Consider the following 25,329-nt stretch of genomic DNA (forward strand, 5'->3'; position numbering starts at 1 on the left):
AATTTAATCAAGTCATGAAAATATGATCTTTTCAATGTCATGCAGGTTTTTCCTTCAGGGGCCCCAATCCTAAAGTTTTTATAATTATCTCTACCCAGAACAGAAAGTCAGTCATCAAGCAGCAAATGGCGTGTAGCCATAATGTCCTCTTATACAATGATGTATAGGTCTTTAGAGAGCCCCACTTTATGCAGTCTGTGTGTTAAATTAAGCTTTAGGTGCCCTGCTGACTGGTTGAAGTCAGTAGGATCATACAAGCAAACAGCCACCATGTGTCATGTATATTTAATGTCCGTTAATAATTAAAAAGCCTATTGAAAGATTCACGCAGGCTGCAGTATGTACGTGCGCATGCTCACATAATGTGCCAAAACTTATGGAAAAAAACAACAACCGAAAACAGGCAATCAGGAACAGCACATTACTTCAACAAATTCAGATATCTTAAGTAAATACTTTCAAAAGCCCCAGAATGGAAATAAGTGGACCTGGAGGAGTTTGTAATCTCTCAGTTAAGAACATAACTTTGTCAGCAGACAAAGGTATTGCGATAAAATACTCCTTTGTGATTTAAAAAAAAAAAAAATTTAAAGACAGTTTTAGTATATAACAGATGACTAACTCATGTAATGTGATTGTGGGCTTCAGAAAATGTTTTTTTTTTTTTTTTTTTTTACAATTTTAGCTCTGCCATCCCTTTTTTGATCTAAAAAGTCTGGGTTTCGATTGAATACGGAAGTCATTTAGTGTTGCTTATGCAAGACAACTGTAAAACTAATGACATAATGATAACACATGAAGTGATAATAATGTGATTGTGAGTAACGCTTTCTTAAAGGCGCAGAGCACATCTACAGACACCGAACAGGGCTTCTATAAAAGGCAGCCAGTAGTTTTAAAATGTTTCTAAATGTGTGCGACGGCAATTTGAAAGATTACAGCAGGATTTTCTTTCTCGTTGCGTTCCTCCTGCACCTCACGGTCCAACACTGAACTGTACACTGAACCCCAGCTGGTCAGAGGCACCTCAAAAGATTGGATGTGATATTTAGGACAACCTTTGACCCCAAATCCTATAGCGCAGCGGGAGCCTCTTTGGTCTGAGGTGGACCGAGTGTGTCAGCTGTGGATGTGTGAGGGAGGAAAGTAAAACAGACTGACAGCTTGTGTGCGTGTATGTAGAATATGTGTGTGCATGTCCATACCCTTCACACACTGTAGGTGCTGTGGGTGCACGCAGACGGGGGGGTCTCTGTCTGACTGCCGTCTAAGCATCTGTCTGTATATCTGTCAATCTGTCATATGGATTCTTCTCTACTAACGCACAGACAGTCAACACACACACACACACACACGTTATATTTCTTATGATCACACGTGGAGTCGTTCACACGCCTCCTGTCGAGACTAAATTGCTGCTACTTGAGAAGCTTCAATGCACACATACTATACATGCAAATTAAGACACATTCAAACATGCTGCCAGCAGACACAGATGAGTTCATGACAGCCTGTACATGAAAACACACTAATTACGTGTTCACCAAACAAAATCACACAAACCCAACACACAATTTAGTCCCTCACAGTAACTCACCCTTCATCCACGGCAGCATGTTCCTACTTTAAGAATACATTTTACACAATTGTGGTAGCTTAGTGTATATTTTGTCTCATCTGGAGGGCCAGACAGCGCTACCCACTTCCTTCCATTTCACTGAGCCCCTGCACCACACACACACACACACACACACACACAAGTTTACCTCATAGCCTGTTTCTCAGACACAAAAGAATATCAATGTGTCTCATGGCTTCATTTATAAGGTTACTACATCTGAATTACATTGAAATCTATTTGAAGTTTCATCCACTGACTGGGATTGAACCGGGGTGCTCAAGCTAACAGCTCTTTCCAGAAACAATGCCGTCGTTTCTCACCTCACTGTAAATAGTACTCACAATTGCATACCACAAGAGAGAACATATGTTTTGGTGATTTGAGTGAATTATGTCAAACAAAGTGATTCAGCTCTTACATTAAATTAAAAGTTAAAATATAAAAAAGTTCTGAATGCCACAAGTTAGACATCATATCTCATAATTTTTCATTTAGTCAATAAATATAAATTTGTTCTAGAACTGAGACCCTTAACCTTCTTTCGATTCTCTGACCTGAAGATGGACTGGACACTTTAATTGTAAGCACTTGTTACTGTGTTTGTTTATCTTAATGCCACCTTCCCAAAGCCTGAAATAGAAGCTTCTAAAAGCACTTCAGTAGTGTAAACATGTGTAATAGGAGAAATGTGTTCAATCTGCTTAACTGCAAAATTATTCAAAATAAACGCTTTTTTATGAAAAACTAAAGTTTTCATAAAAGCATAAGATTAAATCTCAAAAAAACCGTCCACATTTTTAATGAAAATTCTTCGTCACAAGTTGCATTTTGTTCTTTTTCATTGTGTGGCCGTGCTGTGAGAGATGTTTGTCTCCATGCCTGTTTACCCCTCCTCTTCCTCACCCATCTGTCACATCCAGTCAGTCAGTTCCCCCCCTCCCCCTTTAGCTCCTGTACTCATCCCCACAGTCCCCCATGAGCACCATGAGGTCCCTGGAGCGGCGTGTCACTGCTTCGATGGCGGCGAGATCTTCAGCCGTCAGCCTCAGGCCGGGGCTGCAGCTGAGCAGACTGTCACTGATGTGTTGCCCCGCCCCTGCGACGCCGAACCGACAGCCTATGATGACCCCGCCCACCGCGGGGCGGTCCAGCACGTATCGTGTTGCCACGCTGGCCATTGAGCAGTCATGTCTCTTGGCAACGGTCTCCAAGGCGACAAGAAGATCCTGGAAAAGACTCCAGCCACCCCATGCGTCAATCATGTTCTTGTACTTGGAGAGGGAAGCGGTGTAGAGATCGGCCCTGGAGTTAGGCTCCGCCTTCCCAAGATAGCGCTCAGAGAGCAGACTGCCAGCTGAGAGAGGAGAGAGGGAGGGAGGAGGAGAGGTGGTGAAATTTGGGTGGAGGTTAAAAGTGTCATGGAGGATGGACAGATGACAGGAGGAGGAATATAGGGTGGAGTGACAGGTGAAGTGGGAGGAGGCGGCAAAGAAGGCAGGAATATAGGGATGGAGGAAGAGGAGAGATGAGGTGGAAGGACAAAGAGGAGGAAGAGGGTGAAGAGGGTGAAGCAGGCGAAGGCAGAGAGAGAGAAAACAAGAAGGGAGGGGAGAAGTGATGGGCGGAGATGGAGTGTTGAGGTTAAGAGGAGGATGGGATGCAGAGATGGAGGAACGGAAAGGTTGAGAAAAAGGAGTGAATGTGTAAGGGAAGGGGGTGAGGGGTGGGTGGGGCAGAGAGGAGAGAGGATGTGTCGTCATGTCGACTGACTCCATCTTAGAAACCCACCATTTTACATCTGTACACGACAACGGTAAATGTGCCGCTTCATTAAATCATTAAACATGAAATGAACCATCTTCTATGTGGCTGCTCTAGTGGAGTGATGCTTGTGTTTTTAAGTCATCTTATTGATGTGAGATGAATGAAGGAAAGACGTGAGTTGCATCTCACCCAGTGTGCCATAAGTGAGGAGCTGAATGTTGTTGGTCAGACAGAACTGCTGCATCCTGGCTGCAGGTCGCTGGTCGATCAAAGAGTACTGAACCTGCACACAGTGTCACGTTAAAAGCAGGTTAACAGGTGCAGGAGAAGACGAGCGACATCAACTGTGACGGAGGGGTGTACTAACACGTAGGGGGGTGTGGTACCTGGTTGCTGGAGATGCGGATGCCTTTGTTGGTGATCTCCTCGAGTCTCTGAGTGTCAAAGTTAGTGAGGGCGACCTCACCTGGGGATAAAAGAGGAAACAGTATGAATCTTCATGGGTGTGTATGACTAGAATGAGAGCCTGAGTTTATTAACGTTAGTCTGCCTCTGATATCGATATTTAACAATTAATATGATGCAATAATGTCAGATTGGTTGAAGTTTGTTTTTAACATCACATAACATGTTTTACATGATCCTTAAATTTGATTCAAATTTGATACTTTACAGAAGAACAATAAACGTCAACAGCAGTTGACAGGAAACACAGGATAACAGTAGAAGTAGAAAATTCAATTTTTGTGAAGGAATACATCCCATTAACTACAGTGGCAATCATATGTTTTATATTTATCTGTCCATGTTTACAGTCTGTCTTTTATATTTATCTGTCCATGTTTACAGTCTGTCTTTTATATTTATCTGTCCATGTTTACAGTCTGTCTTTTATATTTATCTGTCCATGTTTACAGTCTGTCTTTTATATTTATCTTGCTATGTTTACAGTCTGTCTTGTGCACATACGTATGAGTCCTTCCTGCTGCAGGTCATGCAGGTGTCCCAGCGCGTCCAGGTATCTCTTGTCTCTATAGTCCCACCAGTGAAACTGAACACAGTCCATCGTTTCCACCTGCATTCGGGCCATGGAGTGCCGCAGCGCCTTCTCCACCACCTGCACACAGAGACTGTTCAGCACCTGTTCCCACTATCACGTTAAAAATAAAACATGAAGCCAATTTACTGAGCACACTTTGATTCAAGCTGAAGGTGCAAAAAAAGTCTCGACACAAACAGACAATGACTGACAAAACTGTGGAGCACAAAATGTATGTTTTAAAGTTGAAAAATCTGGTAAACACATATCAGCTGATAGTATAAATAGTATTAACAAGCATGCAAACATGCACATTCTGATTTGTCTTTTTGTCACAGTAATAGCAAAGATACAGACAGGATATGTGAGGGGAGGGAGAGACATGATGTCCACAGTTCTCCTGGAGTCAAACTGTGGATATTACAGTGTGGTAACCTTTAACTAAGGCTAATGAGCACCTTTTAAACAATCAATGCTACTATAGATTCCTTTTTTAAAACTGTGACAAAGACATATCATGAGCAGGATGTATTACAGTTGATAAATCTGGCTAATGGTGGAGAAACTCATGTTGTCATGGTGACACTGTTTCTAAATGCCTTCATTGTCCACATTTCTGTGCTTCAGTTTCTTGTTACTAACATACAGTAGATACAATTGAAACAGTAAATTGTTTCACTTTTCCTGTAACCAAAGGACACTTTACAGCCAAAACGTAGATCAGTGAAGTGATGCCCTGGTCTATTATAAAGACACACTGCTCTCTAGTGGATAAAACTAGACTCACTGTTTAAAGACCGGCTCACTGAGTGAGTGAGTGAGTGAGTGAGTGAGTGTTTGTGTGTGCGTTTGTGTGCGTGTGTGCGCGTGTGCGTGTGCGTGCGTGTGTGCGTGTGTGTGTGTGTGTGCGTGTGTGAGCTGCTCACCTTGCGCTCCATCGGTCCTGGTCTTGGCACATATTTGGTCAGACTCTGCAGAGCTGTGACGGTACTCCCAGAGGATTTGGACTTCAGCTACACATCAGAGAAAGATAATCAAATTTAGCTGTGTCCTGTTTCTGTATCATGCCCTTCTCTATTATGACCATGTATTATAACAGCTTCTTTTTTTTACCCTGTACCCTATACACTGCTAAAAACACTTAGATGTCAATAATTGAAAAGGATACAGGAGTATGACATTAATGTGGATGAGTTTCCTGTATCAGTGACAAAAAGCCTGGAAAGCTTGTGTAAAGACAGAAAATGTGAGACAAAGAAAAGCTCGTTGGATGGAGGGAAGAGCTCTGTGTCTGTCTGCGCGTTATTCCAGGTGAGCGGCTGACCACGGTCAATACCATTAGACTGTCACAACACATCAGCCACAAAAACTGATCTGAGCCACGCTGGGACTCGTGTGAGGGAGTGTGAGAGCATTTCTTAATGTGTGCGCTGAGTTCCTGCAGCTCTGAGAAGAACTGACGCTAAAAAAAATCAATACCCAGGACAGGCTGAGCAAATAGTTACAACACAGGATGTGTTGTACCTATTTCCATCACAGATAATACAACATGTTCTGAATATAGTCCGCTCAATTTACAATAACTGAGGAGCTGACAAAAAAATGTGATATTAAAGTGCAGGGAAGTTTTATCTAAGTTTCTATTCATTTAAATACTTTAACTCCTGAGATGCTTTTCCACAAAAATATAGAGAATCCCATCAAAATGTATTTAATTTTTTTATTTTCTTTTATAAAACATTACATTTCATTTTGACAGGTTATTAGCTGCTCATCAGGAAACCTGTTCGACCTGTTTTTCTCGGAGTCTCTCTCCTTTCTCTCATGCTGTCTTGTTCTTGTAAATGTTACAAACACACTGTGGAGCACCATCTTCAGTTTACTTCATCACCTCCCTCTTATGTTGAACTGATGGATTACACATCATAAACTAGTCTCCAATGTCATCAGGCCAGATACACTTCAAATATGTGATGTTACACTACATTTAGAAATAGTTTTCGTACATTGGCTAAAACTCTTAGATCTCTAAAATGTATATTGCAACTGTGTAAATATTAGGTCTCATAAGGATTCTTAACATCATTGGAATAAGAGTTGTTTTTTTTCCACCGAAGTACAAATAAACTCACCTTGGTATCTTACAATATTACGTGTCAAATGAAGGACACTGACCAACCAGAGGGTGAAACTGTAAATGTGTGAGGAAGTAAAGTGCTAATCTAATTACGTGAAACATAAATATGTGTGTGTGTGTGTGTGTGTGTTTGTGTGTGTGGGCACCTGACTGTTGAATTGTCCAAATATTTCCTCTGCAGGCCCATAAATGTCTGCCATGTCGAACGTGGTCAGACCAGCGTCCACGTAGCTCTGCATGACCTCCACTGGAGACATGGGAGGGGAAAGCAGCACAGTTAGGACATGCAGCATGTCGTTCAGAGATATGTGGGTATTGACAGTACTTATAACAGCTGGTATATTCAGGTATGTTTTGCATATTGTTGACTACAAAGGTGTGCAAATCATGTGTAGTATCTGTTTTAATTTACCCTCAAACATTTTGTAAATACAGTCCTGAGTTTGGATTTTCACGTCTTTCTTAGATGATTTTTCGCCTTCATGAAGGAAGGACTTGCTACAGGACTGTTGTATTAGGCTGCATTTATTTATGGGTGAACCTGATAAACTGACAACAGAGTGTATTTTCTGCTAAAAGCTACTCCTTCATGTGCAATATAAAAACACCCAGATGTGTCCGTACTACTCCCGCGGTCCGAGGGTCACTGTTTACCTGCCCTGGCCTTGTCCACCGCTCCGTGCGCTCCGGACACCTGCCACATCCCGTTCATGACCCGGCAGATCTCCAGACCTCCGGACAGAGTTACTTTGGGTACCGGGGACATCATGCTGTCAGGGGCGGGGAAGAAGCTGCTGGAGGCGGCCTGCGGTTTGACTTGCTTCTTTCCATTGACACATAAAAGGGAGAAACAAGTTTTCATAGATTTCTCCTTGTCGATTCATAGTAATAGCACAATAACTTTACGTATTTACCTGTTCGTTACTGCATTATTAATGTGCTAAATAACTTACTTACTTCCGAGTTTCCCACCAGTGCTCCAACTAAAACCTGCACACCAGGATACAAGCCACTATTGACGGAGGTAGAGAAGAGAACACAACATCAATATCCAATAACATTGAACAGTGACAAAAGATTTGGTGTAAGAGTTACAAAACACGCGACTGTTTGCTTTCCGCAAACAGCTGACCGGAAATGGAGTCCATATTTAGCAGGTTGTCTGATAACTGCTGCCCCCTACTGGACACATTCAGGAGGACGCAAAACACCTGAACCTCTTTCTGAAAGAACTTAAAATACTGTTAAAATTCCTCTGACAACCAGTGAAGTTACAGTTTATATCTGTGTCTGTCCAGCCTTATATTACACATGCAGTGAAGACTTTGAAGGAATTTGGCCGATAAAAGTTGATGGATCACGTTGTTGCCGTGACAGCAGAAAGTGCTTCAAATATGGATGTTGCTGCAAAGAAGCTACCATTTCTATAACATGCACGCTTCACACGCATTATTCAACCTGGCAGCAAACTAGATAAAAAAAAATAATCAGCACAGTTTGAAGGTGGACACCCAAGATTAGTGTCGCTGATTTAATATCGGACCAAAATATGAAATATGGTCATCATCTCTCCTTCTGTTCCTCAGTTACAGCTTCGAGTACTGGACGGGAACATGTTTTTGCCGTACATTATGATGTCACAGAGCCGTTGACCTTAGACCTTTTGGATAGAAAGTGTCATTACTTCATTCGTTCATTTTATCCTATTACACGGTTGTGGGAAATGTTGTCATACTTAGTGCATAAATTCTTGAGTTATGGCTATAAACTTGTTTTGAAAGATCAGAGTTACTTCTGACCACCAAATTCTAATCAGTTCATCGTTGAGTCAACGTGAACATTTGTGCCACATTTGAAGAAATTCACACAAGACATCCCTGACAGGCAACCTGGAAAACACGATTCCTGCGGCCACGGCTGTCATCAGGACACGGGTACAAAAAGATATTTAAAACATGAGGAAACCCAAAACTTTGTAGCGCATCTAACAAAAACAAGACACAGAGATGCGATACAAAAAAAATATTCTCTTTACTTTTCAGTTACATTCCTCCCTCGTCACTATTAGTAATCAACAGATACATTTTTTTCCAGGCAGTCACAGTTTAGCTTTCACTCTGCTGCTGCTGCCTTCTTCTTCTTCTTCCTCCTCTTCTTCTTGCTGGGTGAACTGTCAGTCTGTTCTGCTGCAGGCGTCGGTGTGTCCTCCATTTCTGAAGCCTCAAAGTCATCCCCTGAAGCTGCAGGTCTCTTCTCAAATAGAGGGGGAGTGTGTTGCGTCGTCTCCGGCTCACTGTGACAGACACAACGGAAAGCAGGAGTCAACATGGTGATCTCAAAGTGACCAAAGTCCTGTTCCACAGCCCTGGTGTTACCAAGGACGCTTTGGATTAATGAAGCACACCAAAACATTCATTAAATAATCACAAATAATAATAAGTCATTTGCAAAAATCCTATGTGTCAGATAATTACTTGCCTACCTGCCATATTCTATACTATAATAAAGATTTGAACAGATCCCGTTAGTTTTATGAGGGAATAAAACATTTGCTTTAATGATTAGAAGATGTTCTGCCTCCATCCGCACGACCAGATGTGTTTACCATTTTCAACTTTACAAACTATAGTCATTAAAACAGCACCGACACTAACTGATGTGAGGCATTAGCATGTAAATGAGATAACCGACCACACGTCGCTTAGAAATTAAAATCTTTTAAAAGATGGTATTTTTAAGATGATGTCTTGTTTACCTGATCTGAACAGCTGGCTCCTGCTTGGTGTTCCCAGCATCACCGTGTTTCTCCAGCAGAGCCACGAAGAAGCCGTGTGTGCGGGTCTTTGTGATGCTGGCACGCAGACACTGGGAGAGCGGCTCCAAGCCTCGTTCAGGCCACTGTGGGAGGAGAGGAACCAGCCTGGAGGAGAGGAGGCGGCAGCTTTTAAGCGAGAACTCTACCAGAAAATGTTTCTGAAGATTTGTTTGTCCTTTTGCTTTTATTAGCTAGTTTTAGCAGCGGAGGCAGACAGGAAGTTTGGAGAAAATGACATGCAGTAAAGGTCCGGCCTGCAAGAAATCAAAAGGGCTGGGCGATACGGACAAAAACAAACATCGTACCGTCGACCTTGATATTTGATATTGCGACATGATTGTAGGGATGATTATTGGTGCGTTCACAAAATATTTAAACAATAAGATATTTGATAAATAGTCATCAGTAATGTGGACACAATGACAAAGCGGTTAAAGGCAGATAACAGAACAGCTAGACCAGTCTGGTAAATTCAGGAAATGCCATCACTTAAATGTAATGCAGTCTTTAAAAACACTTTCATCATATCATGATATTACAAACGTTCAAAATCTAAGACCGTATCTTGTCTCATATCGTGATGTGACATAACATCGATCCGAACCCATCGTACCGGCCGACATACAGTCTCATCACACTGATGGAAACAGGTCTGGGTGCTCTGAGCTGATCACTTAATCGTAACAAGAAATACAGTCCAGTCCTTCTGCCACGATGTTTAGTCTGGGAAGGATGGAGAAGTCACTGAGACATCTTGTAATACTGGAATTCTCTCCAGGTAACCTGTTCACCCGAAACAAGAGAATACCGGAAAAAAACAAAACGTATCTGCCAAACATATTTTTGGTTGAGAGAAAGCGGTCCGCCCTTTGCTACCTGAAGCCGGGGTTCTGCTGCAGACAGGCCGCTACGACTTCCTCGTTCTCCTGGCTGTGGATGGAGCAGGTGGAGTAGACGAGGCGTTTCAGTCGGGGGAACTTGAGGCCGTGGTTCAAACAGCGCAGCTGGAAGGAGGCCAAGGAAGCCAGACGGGCCTGCTCCTTCTCCTGGTCAGCAGAGGTGTTGTCCCGGAGACACACCATACCTCCAAACACACAGATTAAACCGTTGTTATGAAGATAAATGCTTTCTGGTTTGGTTACTTGTTTGTGCAACATAATCCTGATTCTGAAATGCAGCTCAGCTCTACAGCAAGAAACCTGGATATCACAATAATCACACACACACAGCGTATAACTGGTTATTCACCTGATCCACTGCAGGAGGGATCCAGCAGGACATATTCAACATCTTTATACTGCGGGCTGTCAGGGTCCACCTTCAGGAAGTCCTGGTTGGCCAGCTGCTGACAGGTGATCCCCGCTCTGAGCAGGAGAGTGGACATGGTGGCCAAACGCTTGGGATCCAAATCAAAAGCAAACAGCCTGCCCTTGTTCTTCATGATGGCAGCCAGGTGACTGGTTTTGTTGCCGGGGGCAGCGCAGGCATCGATGACATGGCAGTCAGGTGGAGGGTTGAGGAGATAGGCGGGGAGGCAGCTGGCTTTGTCCTGCAGGATGATGTGGCCCGCCTTGTACAGGAAGTGGTCATGGAAGTCGGTTTTAGGAGAGAAGACCAGCAGCTCTGGAAGGTGCAGGTCCTTCACAAAAACCTTCTCCTTCAGGCTGAAGTCCTCCAGCCTCCAGGCCTCTCCCAGGTAGGAGAAGCCATCCCTCTTCAGGTAGTCCACAGCATCCTCCACGGTGGTCTTCAGGGTGTTCACACGCACATACCTGGGCAGCAGGTCCCCCGCGTTCAGCTGGACGCTGACCGGAAGCAGGTCTTCATTCCTGCTGACTTTCTGCTTCACCTTCATGCGAGCCAGCGCCGCCTGCAGCCTGGGCCGGTGCTTCATCATCATGGCTTTCCAGGAGCCGCCGCACTTCACTCCTCGGCCGATGAGCAGGTCGTACACCAGCACCTTGGCCAGGTCCATCTTCATCTTGGTCTGTTTGAGCAGCTTGGTGGACTCGATGATCTCCTGCAGGATGGAGGAAAACTTCTGGGTCTCACAAACCAGAGCGAACAGCTGCTTGATGTTCGCGAATTTACTGTCGTAAACCAGAGTTTTCAAAGCGCCCTGCTTCTTCTCGGCTTTCTCCAGGATCTCAGCGGCTTTCATGTACAGAGCCATGGCGCTAACTTTTCGACAGACGATGTTTTACTTCTGTCAACTGGCCTGACGCGTTCCTCGTCCCGCCGAAGCTGCTTCTTCTGTCTGTGGCGCTGAACAAGAAATAACAAGCGGGTTTATTTTACTTCTTCAGGTCTTACAACAGCAACTCCTTCATTTCTTCTCTGCTGCGCACACGTGAAAGGAAGGGTCGTGACTCCGGAAGTACAAAGTGATACGCTGTTTTCGTCTGACGTAGGAGGTCTGTCCAGCCAATCACTGACGACGACTGAAAGATAATGTTTGGTCGTTTTTTAAATTAGCGTCGAAATTATAGCAAAAACCAGTCATTTTCTAAATATTATTGACGCGGTTGAAGGAGCACAGCGTAATCAATTTTGATTTACTAAAATCATTTTTGTAGACATGAAAACTGGCCCACAAATACCGGAAACCATAGAAAATGTCTTTATTTGATGTAAGGACACAAGTTCAAACTAGTGTTTATTTGCACAAAGTGAACAATCATCACTGCAATAAAAATCTGTTAATTGTCATTCAATGTGAACTTTAGTTTGTTTGAAAACATACCTGACTGACATCAACTTCCAGCAGCAAAAACAATTAAATCAACAAAAACTTTTGAGAGAATCATTCATAACTTCCCTGTTAAAGCATCATTAACAAATACAAAATATAAACAATTTGTAAAAGACTAATAAAATGCATGGTGCTTTTACAAAAAGCTGAAGAGATGCTCAGTCTCATTCATTCTCCCGAGTGAGCCAACACAGTTCATCTGCACGATGCGCGCAGCAGAGGATACGAATAAAGAATATGAAAAAAAAAAAAGCTTCAAAACGGTACAATAAAAAAACACTCTTCAGGTTTTGCAAGAAAATAGTTACTTAACCCTTTTATTTTAGGCACTGACTGGCTGTGCGCTTCCACAATAGTACAGCTATAAATACCCAAGTTCTGGAAAAAAAAAACAAGTCAATGTTAAAGCTCTGATAAACAATTCTAATTCATGTTGACTTTTTTGACCTGTATTTTTTTAAAGACATCTTAATTCATGCATTACAGTTTTTTTTTTTTAAATCATAAACTGTTTTTATAAATGCACTCAAGCTATTTGTGAAAGCCCCAGAGGAACTATCTCCTATCAGGAACACTTAGTTAACTGAAATGAACTTTTTCAGTTCAATGTTAGAGGTATTTTGAGGATATATCAAGCAGTTTATACGAGTCGGAGCAGATACTCTCTTTAATGCAACGTAACAAGTGTGAAGACGTTTGGGTGTTCTTTGGGAGGAGAACAGATGAACCAAACCCAATCCATCAATGTTTAGGAACCCTGTTCGGCTTTTTAAGAGTCTTTGTCTTTAAAGAGTTTTTGTAGAGGAGCAGTCTCTCTGTGGTGTGAGGAGGCAGACGGTTCCTCTTGGCTCTTAAAATGCACGCTGCCATTGGACAGAGCCGGTCAAATCCCCCAGAAGTGGCCGGTACCGCCAGCAGCTTCTTGGCGATGCTTTGGAGCTGCGGAAAGCGAGAAGCAGATTTCCAGTACAGAAGACTGGAGGTGGTTTCCCACAGCGGTTCAGAAAGGTACACGTTGAGCTCAGACGTCTTCATCTTTTTCACAGGTGGCTGGAGGAAGGTGAAGATGGACTTGCGCTTCAGGTCATTCCCGCCGAGTTCATCGCCGTTGATGTCGTCAGAGTTGCCACCGGCCGCCTCCGTTACAGTACTGTCTTCTTCCTCATCCTGATCTTTTTTCGGCTCATTGCTCGGCTGGTCTTTATCCGCCTCCCCAGCGGGGTCTAATGCGGATTCCAATGCGGCTTCCACAATGGTGCGAGCCAGACACTTTGATGGGGGTGTGAGGAAATCTGTCTGTTCCTCCTGTTTGGCGTCAGAAAACGGCTGCAGAAAAGGATGAGATCAGGGTCAGAGTGTTTATTCTGTATGTAGATTTGTATTTTCTTCTTCGATATACTTCATATAAACACACAGCACTTCATTGGCTCCGTAGATGTAAAAATAGCAAGGTAAAACAAAACAGCAATGCTTCTGTCACAATTCATTACCTGCAGTTTGATCCTGGGGTCGAGTACAGCAGCTATTACCATGTCCTTCTGGTGGATCAGGGACTGGAAGTGTGTGTGGAGGCCTGTTCGCAGAGCCCTGCAGAAGTGGGTGTAGTTGGTGACCCGGTTCTCCAACATCTTATCCAGGCCAACGAGGGAGGGTATGATGAAGGAGATGGCCACACAATTTCCTTGCAGGACCTATGTTAGAAGACAAGAACAGATATGATATCCAATCATCACCAACAATACTACAATATAATATAGTATTTACATACATTTATACAATAATTCTAAGGAGTTCACAAAGAAAAATGCATGTATCATGATCAAAGGCTCAGTGACATTAGTGCTGCAACAAAATGAGACTTATGATGTTTTTGTTTCTTTCTTAGTCATTCAAAACCCACAACTCAAGACAAATGTCTGTCATTGTTTACATTTATCATCAAATAAGCCAGTGAAAATGCAGCACGTTGGTATTTTAGGCTACTGCTAGTCAAAGTCCATCATTATTAAAGATGATTTGATAAATGATGGCACAGCCCTGTTTACATTTCTTCCCAAGCCGATTGTTTCATTCCAGACGAAAATATACATCAACAAACATAACAAAAGAAAACCAGACAAATTTAGACATTTCCTAACATGTATGGGAGGCTCGGTGTCCAAAACCCTCACAATATTTTCTTATATTTCTTATAACAGTCCACAACAACAAAACGTAACCATGAAGTTCCTCTGTTACCTGCAAGGCTTCCTCAAAGAGCTCAAGAAGACTCAGAATGTCAATCACTTGCTCCCTCTTGACCATGACCAGCGGGGGGGGCGCTGGCCAAGTCGTTAGCCTCGATGCGAGCCTGAGCCAGGAGGGTCATGACGGAGCTCCATGTAGACTCCTGCACCATACGGCGTAACGACAGCATCAAGGAGTTCCAGCGACAGTTAGTGGAGGACGGGAACAGAGACGTGTTGCATTCCTTCAACAAAACCTTCACAGAAAGAAGAGAAAAATGGTCATTACGCTGAATACTGGACTGTGCTTTCAGATGCAAGAGGACAAGTCTCAAATATCATGACGCCATAAGTATGACAAGCATGTGTTCCTTTCATTTTGTCCACCGCATGTCGACTGACAACCAACTGCAATGTTTTTACAAATCATTAACCGAGATGTCAATTAGCCACTTCACTAACGATGCTGAACACACCAGGCTCGATCTGGGGACATGGACCTCGTATTGCTCATTATTGTTTATCTCAAATTATGAAGTAATGTTCTCCAGACAAGAAAAAAAACAGCACATCATTTACACAAAACAACACATCCTGTCACCGCTGCCACATGTATGAAGCTAAAGATTCAGACAGAGAATATCCAGTTCAAATAAGCTTGGAAATGACCTTTAATTCTGTTTGTGTATTTCTCTTACCTCGCTCCAGTAGACGCTGCCCTTGAAGAAAGCCACCACATTGTGGACCTGCGAGAGCATGTTCTCAACGACTCTGGAATTTTTCAGCGCCTCCTTGATCACCATCTGCAGTGTTTTGGCAACACAAGTGGTCCTGGTCCCGATCTGCAGTCCAGAAAAGGGGGATTCTGTTTCAGACGTCTGGTTGGACAGAAATGCCACGATTTCATCTCCATCCGGTTCTCCCCTGTTGGATGAGCACATGATCTTGTAGTCGCAGAACAAGTTGTTCCCAGCCAGGGCTTCTTTGGCCTGGTTGGCAAGGATGTATCCGATGCTCTGAGGAAAGATGCCGTAGCTCAGCAGCACACCTTCCAGCTCCCTGGCCACAGCCACGCTGAGGTTTTTGTGGCTGAGGTGACGGAAGGCCACAACGGGTCGGCGAATCTGCCAGGAATCATTGATAAAGTGCAGCTGCACAACAATGATGGGATCCTCCACTGATTTGGATTGATCCCCTGCCCAGAGGTCAAAGGTGACATGAATGGCACTTTCACCGTCTTTGGTTCTGGCGAGGCAGGCTTTGAGGTCACGGATGAGCTGAGGCTTTATGGTTCTTTCCACGTCGTCGTAGAGCTGCAGGCCCACGGCACGCTGGGACAGCCTGTTGTATTCAGGGCTGACGGTGCTCATGAACGACCTGAAGCCTGGACCTTCAACAAAACTGTGAGGAACAAAGAGAAGATCCATCCATATTTTACATTTAATAATATGCATTAAATCCATAGAAGCAGTTGCATCGAAAATTGTCTACACTTGCGACCAGGTAGCCAACAAGAGAGCCGTTTCAGCCGTGAGCAGTTCAAGTCACCTGAGCGGCAGCATGTCCTCAGCAATCATCCTCAGTGCTGCGTCAATAAGCTTTTTCTGGTCCACCTGCATGGTTGATGGTGCAGTGCTGGAGCTGGGACTGGAACTACAACTGGGGGGCAAAGAGGGACTCTGGGGGAACTCTTTCCTCGTTGCCACGGTCAGTGGCGGTGGAACAACCGTCTTCTGCTTGACTTTCTGATGCTCCTTCTGCCGAGTTGCTTTCACGGGTTTGACCTGCAGCAAAGCAAAGAACACACGAGTGAGATGAAGCTTTCCATCTGGGAACATCTTGGAATAAAATCTAAAAGTGGTTCGGCGTTTTTATTGTGACAGTCGTGCATCCAACATCTCTCAAGAAAAAAAAAAAATGAAATAGAAATCCTGCTTACCACTTCAGGAGTCACCGGCACAGCATCTAATACAACGTCACACTTGAAGTCCACCTGGAAAACAAAATATAATGTAAATCCACAGTACAGTCAGTGCTGCAACACATCATAAATAACACTACAGTTATATATTTTTTCATATATGACTAGTACACAGATATTGATATTATATTTAGGGTTAATTTATACCCAGTTAAAACTGAAAATGATTAGCTTTATGCAGTATGTTATAAACAATAAGTACTCTACCTCTCCTTCCACAAACTGTTGAATATCTAAGGAAATTTTGTCATCAGTATCTTTGAACATGCCCAAGTCTGCTTTACGTTTGATGGTACAGTTCCAGTGATTCTTCACAGAATTGTCTGATCTGATGGAGGAAAAAAACAAAACACCATAATCAACATTCAAGTCTTCCTTGGTTAAATGACTTACTTTAACAAATACCCCGAGATAAAGCATTTGACTTTCTATCCACCACCATGTTAATTTAAGCAAATGAATCAATGCAGATATGCCGACCTTCCAGGGAGAAGCTTGGCGATCTCAGACCACCGGTTTCCCAGAATGGAGTGAGCTTTGTAGACGATGAGGTCCTCTTCCTCGGTCCAGGAGCTTTTCTTGATCAGAGGATCAAGGCGGTTGCGCCAGCGCTCCCGACACTGTTTTCCCAGCCGCCCCTTCAGGTGCTTGGCAATCCAAGTCCAGTGTTTGGTGCCGTACCGCTTCACCAGCTCTAAAATCTATCAAGAGCAAATCATATGTAAAATCTGAGGTAAAATATAAGAGAGGACTATATCAACAAAGTGGTAAAGCCAAGTCTGGATCGGATGTTTTTCATTTTCCCACCTTTTCATCTTCCTCTTTGGACCAGCAGCCTTTTATTAAATCAGGATCTAGATATTTTTTCCAGCGGTGCATACACTGGAGGTCTGTTCGGCCCTGTCCAAGCAAAAGGAAACATCTTCTTCTTAAAATGCTTGAGACATGTTGCATTATCCAAGATGAAAAGAATTCAACGTGGAGAGATTGTCGAGGATTCATACATTTACATGTTTCAAGTTCAACAACAATGTTTAAACACTGTTTTAGTGAACTTCCAAAGTTATTTTCAATTCATTCATTTCCCGTCTTGAATGACTTCATTTCTGCAAGTACTTACTGGTAAAAAACTGGAGATGGTTTTCCAATCTTTTTTCCCAAAGTTTCTGATCAGGATTTTCAGATTTTCATCCTAAACACAAGAGGAAGTGAATTCAGACGAAGCACAATGGCATGTAAACGTTAAGGTCTCCTTTCAGGTACGAGTTATCATGAAGACATTACAAAAGCAGTTGAATTAGAAGCTGATGTCACATTAGGATGACTATGCTAGCCCATAGTTTTTATTGAGTTTATAGTTTGTTACTCTTTAAATCAGCTAATGGACCATTTATCTACAGAAAACGACGTGACCAACTCACATTCAGCACTACATTTTAGTCACCGAAAATAATTTGAAAAAAATACAGGAAATTACAGTGTTTCACTATTAAAAAATAAAATAAAAATCAAGGTATTAAACATCATCTTCTCATTCACCTCTTCCTTAGTCCATTTGACTTTACACTTCGTACCATCCTTCTTTTCTACTGTGTCTGAATCAGTGTCAACGAATCGATTACTATCCCCCTCTCCTTCCATACTGCAAACACACAGATAACCATAATTAAAAAAAAAAAAAAACCCACTTATTTCTATATCTTAACATACAGAGAGAGATTAGGCATCTCAGAATAGACATTGTATATTCTGTGATGTGCACGTATGATATGATTGATAAGGACTGAGGAACGGTGCTGTTGAGTTATTCAACGTTCTGAACTTAATTTCATCCACTTTCATTTCATCGGTGGAGCATCAGTACTGTCTGCCACATGTGTAAAAACATGTCTGGTTCTCATGTTTAGTTATCTCCTGACATCGGCAAAATGTCATTGTCTTTGGATTACGCATCTTTCGATGCTACATTTTATGCACAATCAGAATTGAAAGAATATTAAAATGTCCCTCTTCAATCAGTGGCTGATACCAAGTCGTACCACCACCGCTGGCTGATGCTGCAAACATTTTAAATAACCTGCAGGTTACTATCATCATAAAGACAATAATGCAGATAAGCAGCAAAACAAAGTCGGCAAATGTTTGAAGTAGGGATGAAACTAATGATTATTTTCTCAATTGTTTGATTGAATGTTGTGTGAAAAATGCCAACCGGTGTTTCCCAAAGCGCAGCCTAAAATGTCTTGTTTTGATCCAACCAACAGTCCACAACCAAAAGATGTTCTCTTGATCATCATGGAGGAATAAAACAATCGGAAAATATTTCAGCATTTTTTTTCCATTAAAAAGTGACTTAAAACAATTAATCGATTATCAGTATAGCTCACAATAAAAACATTTTTGATCAACTAATTGATGAATAGTTGCAGCTCTAGTTTAAAGCCCAAATGTGTTGCCTCTGCTATTATCAGCTCTAAACACCGCTTCACCTTATTTGAAAGTGGAAATCCTCCTTTCATTACCTAAAGCTGCTGAAGCCACGAGCCATAGATACTAAATGCAATGTCTGCCCATAAATGCACAAACTACTTTTTTTGTGACTTGGTGAATGGACTCGTCTTTTCCACCTCACGTCTTAACTTTTCAAATCAAAATGTAAATAAAAACACACTACAGAGAGTGATAAAGTACCATAGCTGACTTAAATATTGCAAAGGAATACAAATGTACATTATATTCGATAATGTTGGCTGCATGGTGACTGAAAGTTAACCTTGAATGGTTTAAAAGTATTTAAAGTATGGAGACTTTATTATTAGACCACAATTCATTTCTCAAGTTAAGTTTTCAAGTCAAATTCTACCTTTTTGTTCTTAAACAACAAGACAAACTTTGACTGTAACGTGGTCATAGAAATAACATTAAACTGTATATGTTGGCACCTTTTCAAGACTAAACCAGCTAAGTTGACACACCTATTTTGTTAGCAGCTAAGACTCACACACTTGTACATTTAATATATTATGTACGGATCCCCTGAAGGGTCACGGGGGAGGATTTTCTTTTTTTCAGGACCTTTGGTTCCCTCGCAATACTTTCCTTCTTGTTCGCTGCCATTAAAAACTAATGTGTCCGTAATAGTACAAATCAAGGGATGAGCTTCACGTTTGTACCTTTCAAAGTATTGCGAGGGAACAAAAGTATTCCTGAACAAAAACCTCCCCGTGACCCTTTAGACCCCGTAATTATGCAACCAAAATGTAAAAGCATCGTTACTGATCAAACTTAGTTTCTTTGTGAAGACAGCCTGCATGTTTCACTATCTCGTCCAGCAAACTATTCAAACAAGGATGAATATCTTCCCACAAAGCATGAACCAGCTGTTACAGCTGAGTGAGCCAAGCAGCTAACATTAGCTTTTGCAAACCAAACAGTTACTTTCGACATGATACATGAAAACGTTGAGCTACATATCTAAAACAACACACTGCCCGACTCTCAAGACAAAATGTTGGCGATTAATTGGCCAAAAAAAAAAAGAAAAAAAGAATTGCGAACAACAGAGCCTACATTAAAAAAAAAAAACCGACTCCAACTTTGGCTGTAACTTCAGGCTAGCTCGGCTAGCAGGTCCCACGGACACACGTGAGGAAACGTGGGCTGCTCGTCCCAGAAGTAGAGCGCCTCTAGCGGCGGAGGTCCGCAAGTGCAACGAGCCAACAAACAACAAAACACTGCATTTCTATCGGCGAAAATGAGGTTGTTGTTTTTTTTTATATTTATTTATTTATTTTATGATGAATTGCGACATATTGAGCGAGACAGTGTGAAGGACACGGGAGTGCCTCCCTTAAAGTTCACGATTGTTGAACTACCTCTGGTCTACATCCGGGTCCCGTTGTCTTCAGCCCGCTAACATGACAACGGCTGGTTGGAAACGACTTATTCACACTCTTGATACGCACCACGAAACGATGCAAATAATCGATTTAAAACTCAAAACATGACGACATTTGAAATATTTCAGCTCTGAGAAATTTCCAGCTGAATTACAGCTCGAATACACACATTTATTTATTCATCTTTCATCCACACACGTTACCGTCCCCCCCCCCCCCCCCACACACACACACACACACACACGTACCGGCGCCACATGCCTCCTCTTCCTCTCTCGTCCGTGCTCCACAAGCAACTAAAACCAAGCTTTGTACGGACAAAATTAATTATCCGATAACATATGCTGATTGAAACGCGTGCTCGTTGCTGAAATACAGGACCAGGTGAAGGACCTCCAGGCGCCGGGTCGGGAGAAATTTACCCGCGACTGAACTCGAGGTCTGTTCAAGAGCACCACGGCTGCGCAGCTTCACGCGATCCCCGGAAACGACCCACCTGACTGCGGGACCTCTTGTCAACAATAACTAACAAATCTGTCAATACAAATAATGGATGCACCGGTAACTCTTCTATAACTGTGTAGCTCCAGACAAATTGTGAATAAAAGCACCTCTTCACAGAAATAATGAATCTGTTATTGGCTTTATATTTTTAGCATGAAGCCCGACATCCGCTGTTTTATAATGTAATGAATGTTTCAGTGTGTTTCAGATAATAATTGGTGCAAATTGTCTCATAACAAAATGCACACTAAGGAGACGATGTCGATTTTTCAATTCAAAGTAGCTAAATTAAAACAAAGTTTTAAAAAAGGGGTAAATCCCAGAATTTGCATTACATCACACTACATTTAATTTATCTGACTCTTTTATCCAAAGCAACTTATGGTCATTTCAACCATGAGGGTACAAAACACAGAACAACAGGAATCAAGAAAATACAATTTCTTCAAGAAAGCCAAACTACAAAGTTCTATCAGTAAGATGCATTTTAAGTTCTACTAAAGTTCTCCTGTTCAAGATAAAGTCTGAAGAGGTGTGTTTTTAGTTTGTGGTGGAAGATGTTCAGAGTTTCTTCTGTCCTGATGTCATTGTGGAGCAGAAAACAGAAGTGATTTAGTTGAGTGTTTAGATCAGTGAGGAGCAACAAGCTGATTGGTAGAAGCAGAGCGGAGGGAGCGGGCTGGGGTGTAAGGTTGGACCATGTCCTGGATGTAGACTGGACCCGATCTGTTCACAGCACTGGTAACTGGTAACACTGGGCAGCTGCTGGTAACCAGTGAAGGGAGCGGAGGAGGAGGAGGAGTAGCGAATGAATCATGGGACCCAACAAGACCACTTGAAAACCAGAAACACCAACATTGACCTGTTGCAGCAGTGCACAAACTACCAGGGAGTCTCATTTTATTATTATACATCATGTTTTCATTAATGGTGATAATACACATTTTATCATAATGTCAACATAAGAAAATACAAAAAAGTCACTTTAGTTTTAAGACCCATGTACAGCCCCTTTTTATTTTATTTTTTTTATTTGTATTTAATGATTCTCTCCAATGCAAGCAGATGTCCTTTGGTCATTTTACTTCTTATGAATATGTGGCTCTCAATTCCTCTGGAGCTTTATTCCTAAACATTTACAGACCAACTAAATACTGTGCAACCTTCTTTGATGAGTTTGATGATTTGCTCCACATACAGTGGGTACGGAAAGTATTCAGACCCCTTTACATTTTTCACTCTTTGTTTCATTGCAGCCATTTGCTAAAATCAAAAAAGTTCATTTTATTTCTCATTAATGTACACTCAGCACCCCATGTTGACAGAAAAAAACAGAAATGTAGAAATTTGTGCAAATTTATTAAAAAAAGAAAAACTGAAATATCACATGGTCATAAGTATTCAGACCCTTTGCTGTGACACTCATATTTAACTCACATGCTGTCCATTTCTTCTGATCCTCCTTGAGATGGTTCTACTCCTTCATTGGAGTCCAGCTGTGTTTAATTAAACTGATTGGACTTGATTAGGAAAGGCACACACCTGTCTATATAAGACCTTACAGCTCACAGTGCATGTCAGAGCAAATGAGAATCATGAGGTCGAAGGAACTGTCCAAGGAGCTCAGAGACAGAATTGTGGCAAGGCACAGATCTGGCCAAGGTTACAAAATAATTTATGCAGCACTCAAGGTTCCTAAGAGCACAGTGGCCTCCATAATCCTTAAATGGAAGAAGTTCGGGACGACCAGAACTCTTCCTAGATCTGGCCATCCAGCCAAACTGAGCAATCGTGGGAGAAGAGCCTTGGTGAGAGAGGTAAAGAAGAACCCAAAGATCACTGTGGCTGAGCTCCAGAGATGCAGCAGGGAGATGGGAGAAAGTTCCACAAAGTCAACTATCACTGCAGCCCTCCACCAGTCGGGGCTTTATGACAGAGTGGCCCGACGGAAGCCTCTCCTCAGTGCAAGACATATGAAAGCCCGCATAGAGTTTGCCAAAAAACACATGAAGGACTCCCAGACTATGAGAAATAAGATTCTCTGGTCTGATGAGACCAAGATTGAACTTTTTGGCGTTAATTCTAAGCGGTATGTGTGGAGAAAACCAGGCACTGCTCATCACCTGCCCAATACAATCCCAACAGTGAAACATGGTGGTGGCAGCATCATGCTATGGGGGTGTTTTTCAGCTGCAGGGACAGGACGACTGGTTGCAATTGAAGGAAAGATGAATGCGGCCAAGTACAGAGATATCCTGGAAGAAAACCTCTTCCAGAGTGCTCTGGACCTCAGACTGGGCCGAAGGTTCACCTTCCAACAAGACAATGACCCTAAGCACACAGCTAAAATAACAAAGGAGTGGCTTCGGAACAACTCTGTGACCATTCTTGACTGGCCCAGTCAGAGCCCTGACCTAAACCCAATTGAGCATCTCTGGAGAGACCTGAAAATGGCTGTCCACCAACGTTCACCATCCAACCTGACGGAACTGGAGAGGATCTGCAAGGAAGAACGGCAGAGGATCCCCAAATCCAGGTGTGAAAACCTTGTTGCATCATTCCCAAGAAGACTCATGGCTGTACTAGCTCAAAAGGGTGCTTCTACTCCATACTGAGCAAAGGGTCTGAATACTTATGACCATGTGATATTTCAATTTTTCTTTTTTAATAAATTTGCACAAATTTCTACATTTCTGTTTTTTTCTGTCAAGATGGGGTGCTGAGTGTACATTAATGAGAAATAAAATGAACTTTTTTGATTTTAGCAAATGGCTGCAATGAAACAAAGGGTGAAAAATTTAAAGGGGTCTGAATACTTTCCGTACCCACTGTATCTAGAACAAAGTCCCAGAAACCTGCAGGTCTGCTGCAACCCTCAGCTCCTGCAAATCAAGATTGAAGACTTTTCTGCTTGCTGCCTTTCACTGAACCAGATTTGAGGATGTCTTAAACTGCACTGTAACGTTTATCCTATTTTTTTTTTTAACTTGCTTAATGTTTTAATCACTGTTTTTAATGTTTTAATCATTGTTCTTAATTGTTTTTAAATGTCATTTCCTTTTACCTTATGTTTTGATGCTTTTAATGGTTTCATGTGAAGCACTTTGAATTGCCTTGTTGTTGAAATGTACTGTACAAATAAACTTGCCTTGCCTTTATGGTAATACTTAAAGTTCCCTATTTAACATTTATTAGCAGCATATAATCATTTGATTTATATGGTTTATAATGTAAGCAGGCATACCCTTAAGTGATTAAAGTATAGTATTTGTCAACAATTTTAATTTCTTCAAATGTGGTATGCTATATATATATATATATATATATGTGTGTGTGTGTGTGTGTGTGTGTGTGTGTTATGGCAGAACAGCATGTCATTTTATCCAGCCTGTGTGCGTGCGTGTGTCTTTATGAGTGCAGATGGAAGATAAATTGTACAGCCTTGTTCACTTTCCTTGTTTCAACCTTATCCTCGCTCTGTTCAACAGTGTTGCTAAACAACTAGTGGTTCCTCACAGTTAATGCATTTACATAGTGTGTCATGTGTTTCCATTAATAAATGAAGTTAAGATTTTTCACCAAGGCCCATTCAATGTTGGATAAAAGAAAACATTTTGAGTATTTGTTTCTGCCACAGTGTTTGCACCTGAATGTCACATTAAAGCATCCAGAACAAGTCAACTTCTCGTGCTCACATAATGACAGTGAAAATGTGGGAAACCATATCCGTTGTGTAAAATTTGGCATGTGTCACTTTTTAAGTAAATGACTAACTGAGTAAATAACACGGCTCATATGTTGTGTATCTCATTTTGACCACTCAGTGGGGCAGTTCCACAGAAATACAAATGTTGAGCAGTAAGTAGCCTTTCCACTACAGGTGAACATGTTGGATTAACAATTTACCAGCTGATCTCACATTGAAAATTGAAATGAAAGTGTGTCTGTTGGTTAATGTGACCACTATTTAGAGTGCTTTGTTTGTGACCAAATAAAACATAGAAGTGATCAGATCTGATAAGATGCAGCCGTGAAAAAGAAACACAGCCATAATAAACAGGAAGATGACAAACCAATCTGTTATAAAGAGTTCAGATCTCAGCTCAGCCCTTTGAAAGCTTTGCATTTTTAAATGCTGCCCAGTGTTTGAAGTTAATTACGAGAAACATGTTTTTGTCATGGTTCATTCAACAGAACATGTAAATGTTATGACAGGTGTTTGATTTATTAACAGGTTTTCTATGTACACACACATATGTGAAGCTATGGTTGGCATCAGTCCACTATGATGCTGCTGCTGGCAGCGTGACCTAACAGGAGTTAGTCAGACTCTTTGTTTACAGCATCCGTCGGGGGAATAACAGATTGCCACACAAGGTTGAAGGTTTAAAGTGAACAGCATTTGTTCCTTAAGATCATTATATGATTTGAAGAAAGAAATTAAAGTTGTTGTCTCATAAAAGAAATGGTTATTTCACATGTGGTCTCGTAGAAAAGCATCTGACACACCATTCTGTTGAGGTAAAACTCTGGGCAAAACCATTGGGTTTTTAAGGAGGTGAATAGCTGCATGCTATGTTCAACAATAAGAA

At 41.9% G+C, this 25,329-nt stretch overlaps 3 protein-coding genes across 5 annotated transcripts; all 3 read right to left on the reverse strand.

The window, feature by feature from the left end:
• Positions 1–2,404: 2,404 nt before the first annotated feature.
• LOC138193325 (uncharacterized) lies at positions 2,405–7,690 on the reverse strand. Of its 3 annotated transcripts, none has more exons than XM_069141304.1 (8): positions 7,519–7,690; positions 7,216–7,381; positions 6,708–6,808; positions 5,351–5,437; positions 4,355–4,502; positions 3,772–3,851; positions 3,575–3,668; positions 2,405–2,975 (listed from the first exon to the last, which is right to left on the reverse strand). In XM_069141304.1, the coding sequence occupies exons 2-8, from the start codon at positions 7,328–7,330 to the stop codon at positions 2,566–2,568; spliced, it is 1,035 nt and encodes a 344-aa protein (XP_068997405.1). In that variant the 5' UTR covers positions 7,331–7,381; positions 7,519–7,690; the 3' UTR covers positions 2,405–2,565. The 3 variants fall into 3 exon arrangements, with proteins under 3 accessions (XP_068997405.1, XP_068997403.1, XP_068997404.1); XM_069141302.1 differs by having other exon boundaries at positions 7,216–7,384; XM_069141303.1 differs by having other exon boundaries at positions 7,216–7,384; positions 7,515–7,690.
• An 878-nt stretch (positions 7,691–8,568) lies between these two features.
• On the reverse strand, positions 8,569–11,731 carry nsun5 (NOP2/Sun RNA methyltransferase 5). The gene is made up of 4 exons (XM_069141319.1): positions 10,625–11,731; positions 10,253–10,460; positions 9,317–9,481; positions 8,569–8,854 (listed from the first exon to the last, which is right to left on the reverse strand). The coding sequence occupies exons 1-4, from the start codon at positions 11,547–11,549 to the stop codon at positions 8,674–8,676; spliced, it is 1,479 nt and encodes a 492-aa protein (XP_068997420.1). The 5' UTR covers positions 11,550–11,731; the 3' UTR covers positions 8,569–8,673.
• Positions 11,732–11,980: 249 nt separating this feature from the next.
• mybl2a (v-myb avian myeloblastosis viral oncogene homolog-like 2a) lies at positions 11,981–20,680 on the reverse strand. The gene is given in 13 exon segments (XM_069141069.1): positions 11,981–13,454; positions 13,619–13,819; positions 14,367–14,429; positions 14,431–14,610; positions 15,052–15,754; positions 15,902–16,137; positions 16,293–16,346; positions 16,542–16,662; positions 16,815–17,035; positions 17,142–17,234; positions 17,455–17,526; positions 17,874–17,976; positions 20,482–20,680. Coding segments are annotated over 13 exon segments (2,643 nt in total). The 5' UTR covers positions 20,493–20,680; the 3' UTR covers positions 11,981–12,869.
• Positions 20,681–25,329: the final 4,649 nt, after the last annotated feature.

Source organism: Embiotoca jacksoni, unplaced genomic scaffold, assembly GCF_022577435.1.
Source record: "Embiotoca jacksoni isolate LCO1_2020_lvr unplaced genomic scaffold, fEmbJac1.0.p SCAF_9, whole genome shotgun sequence".
Taxonomy (NCBI): domain Eukaryota; kingdom Metazoa; phylum Chordata; class Actinopteri; family Embiotocidae; genus Embiotoca; species Embiotoca jacksoni.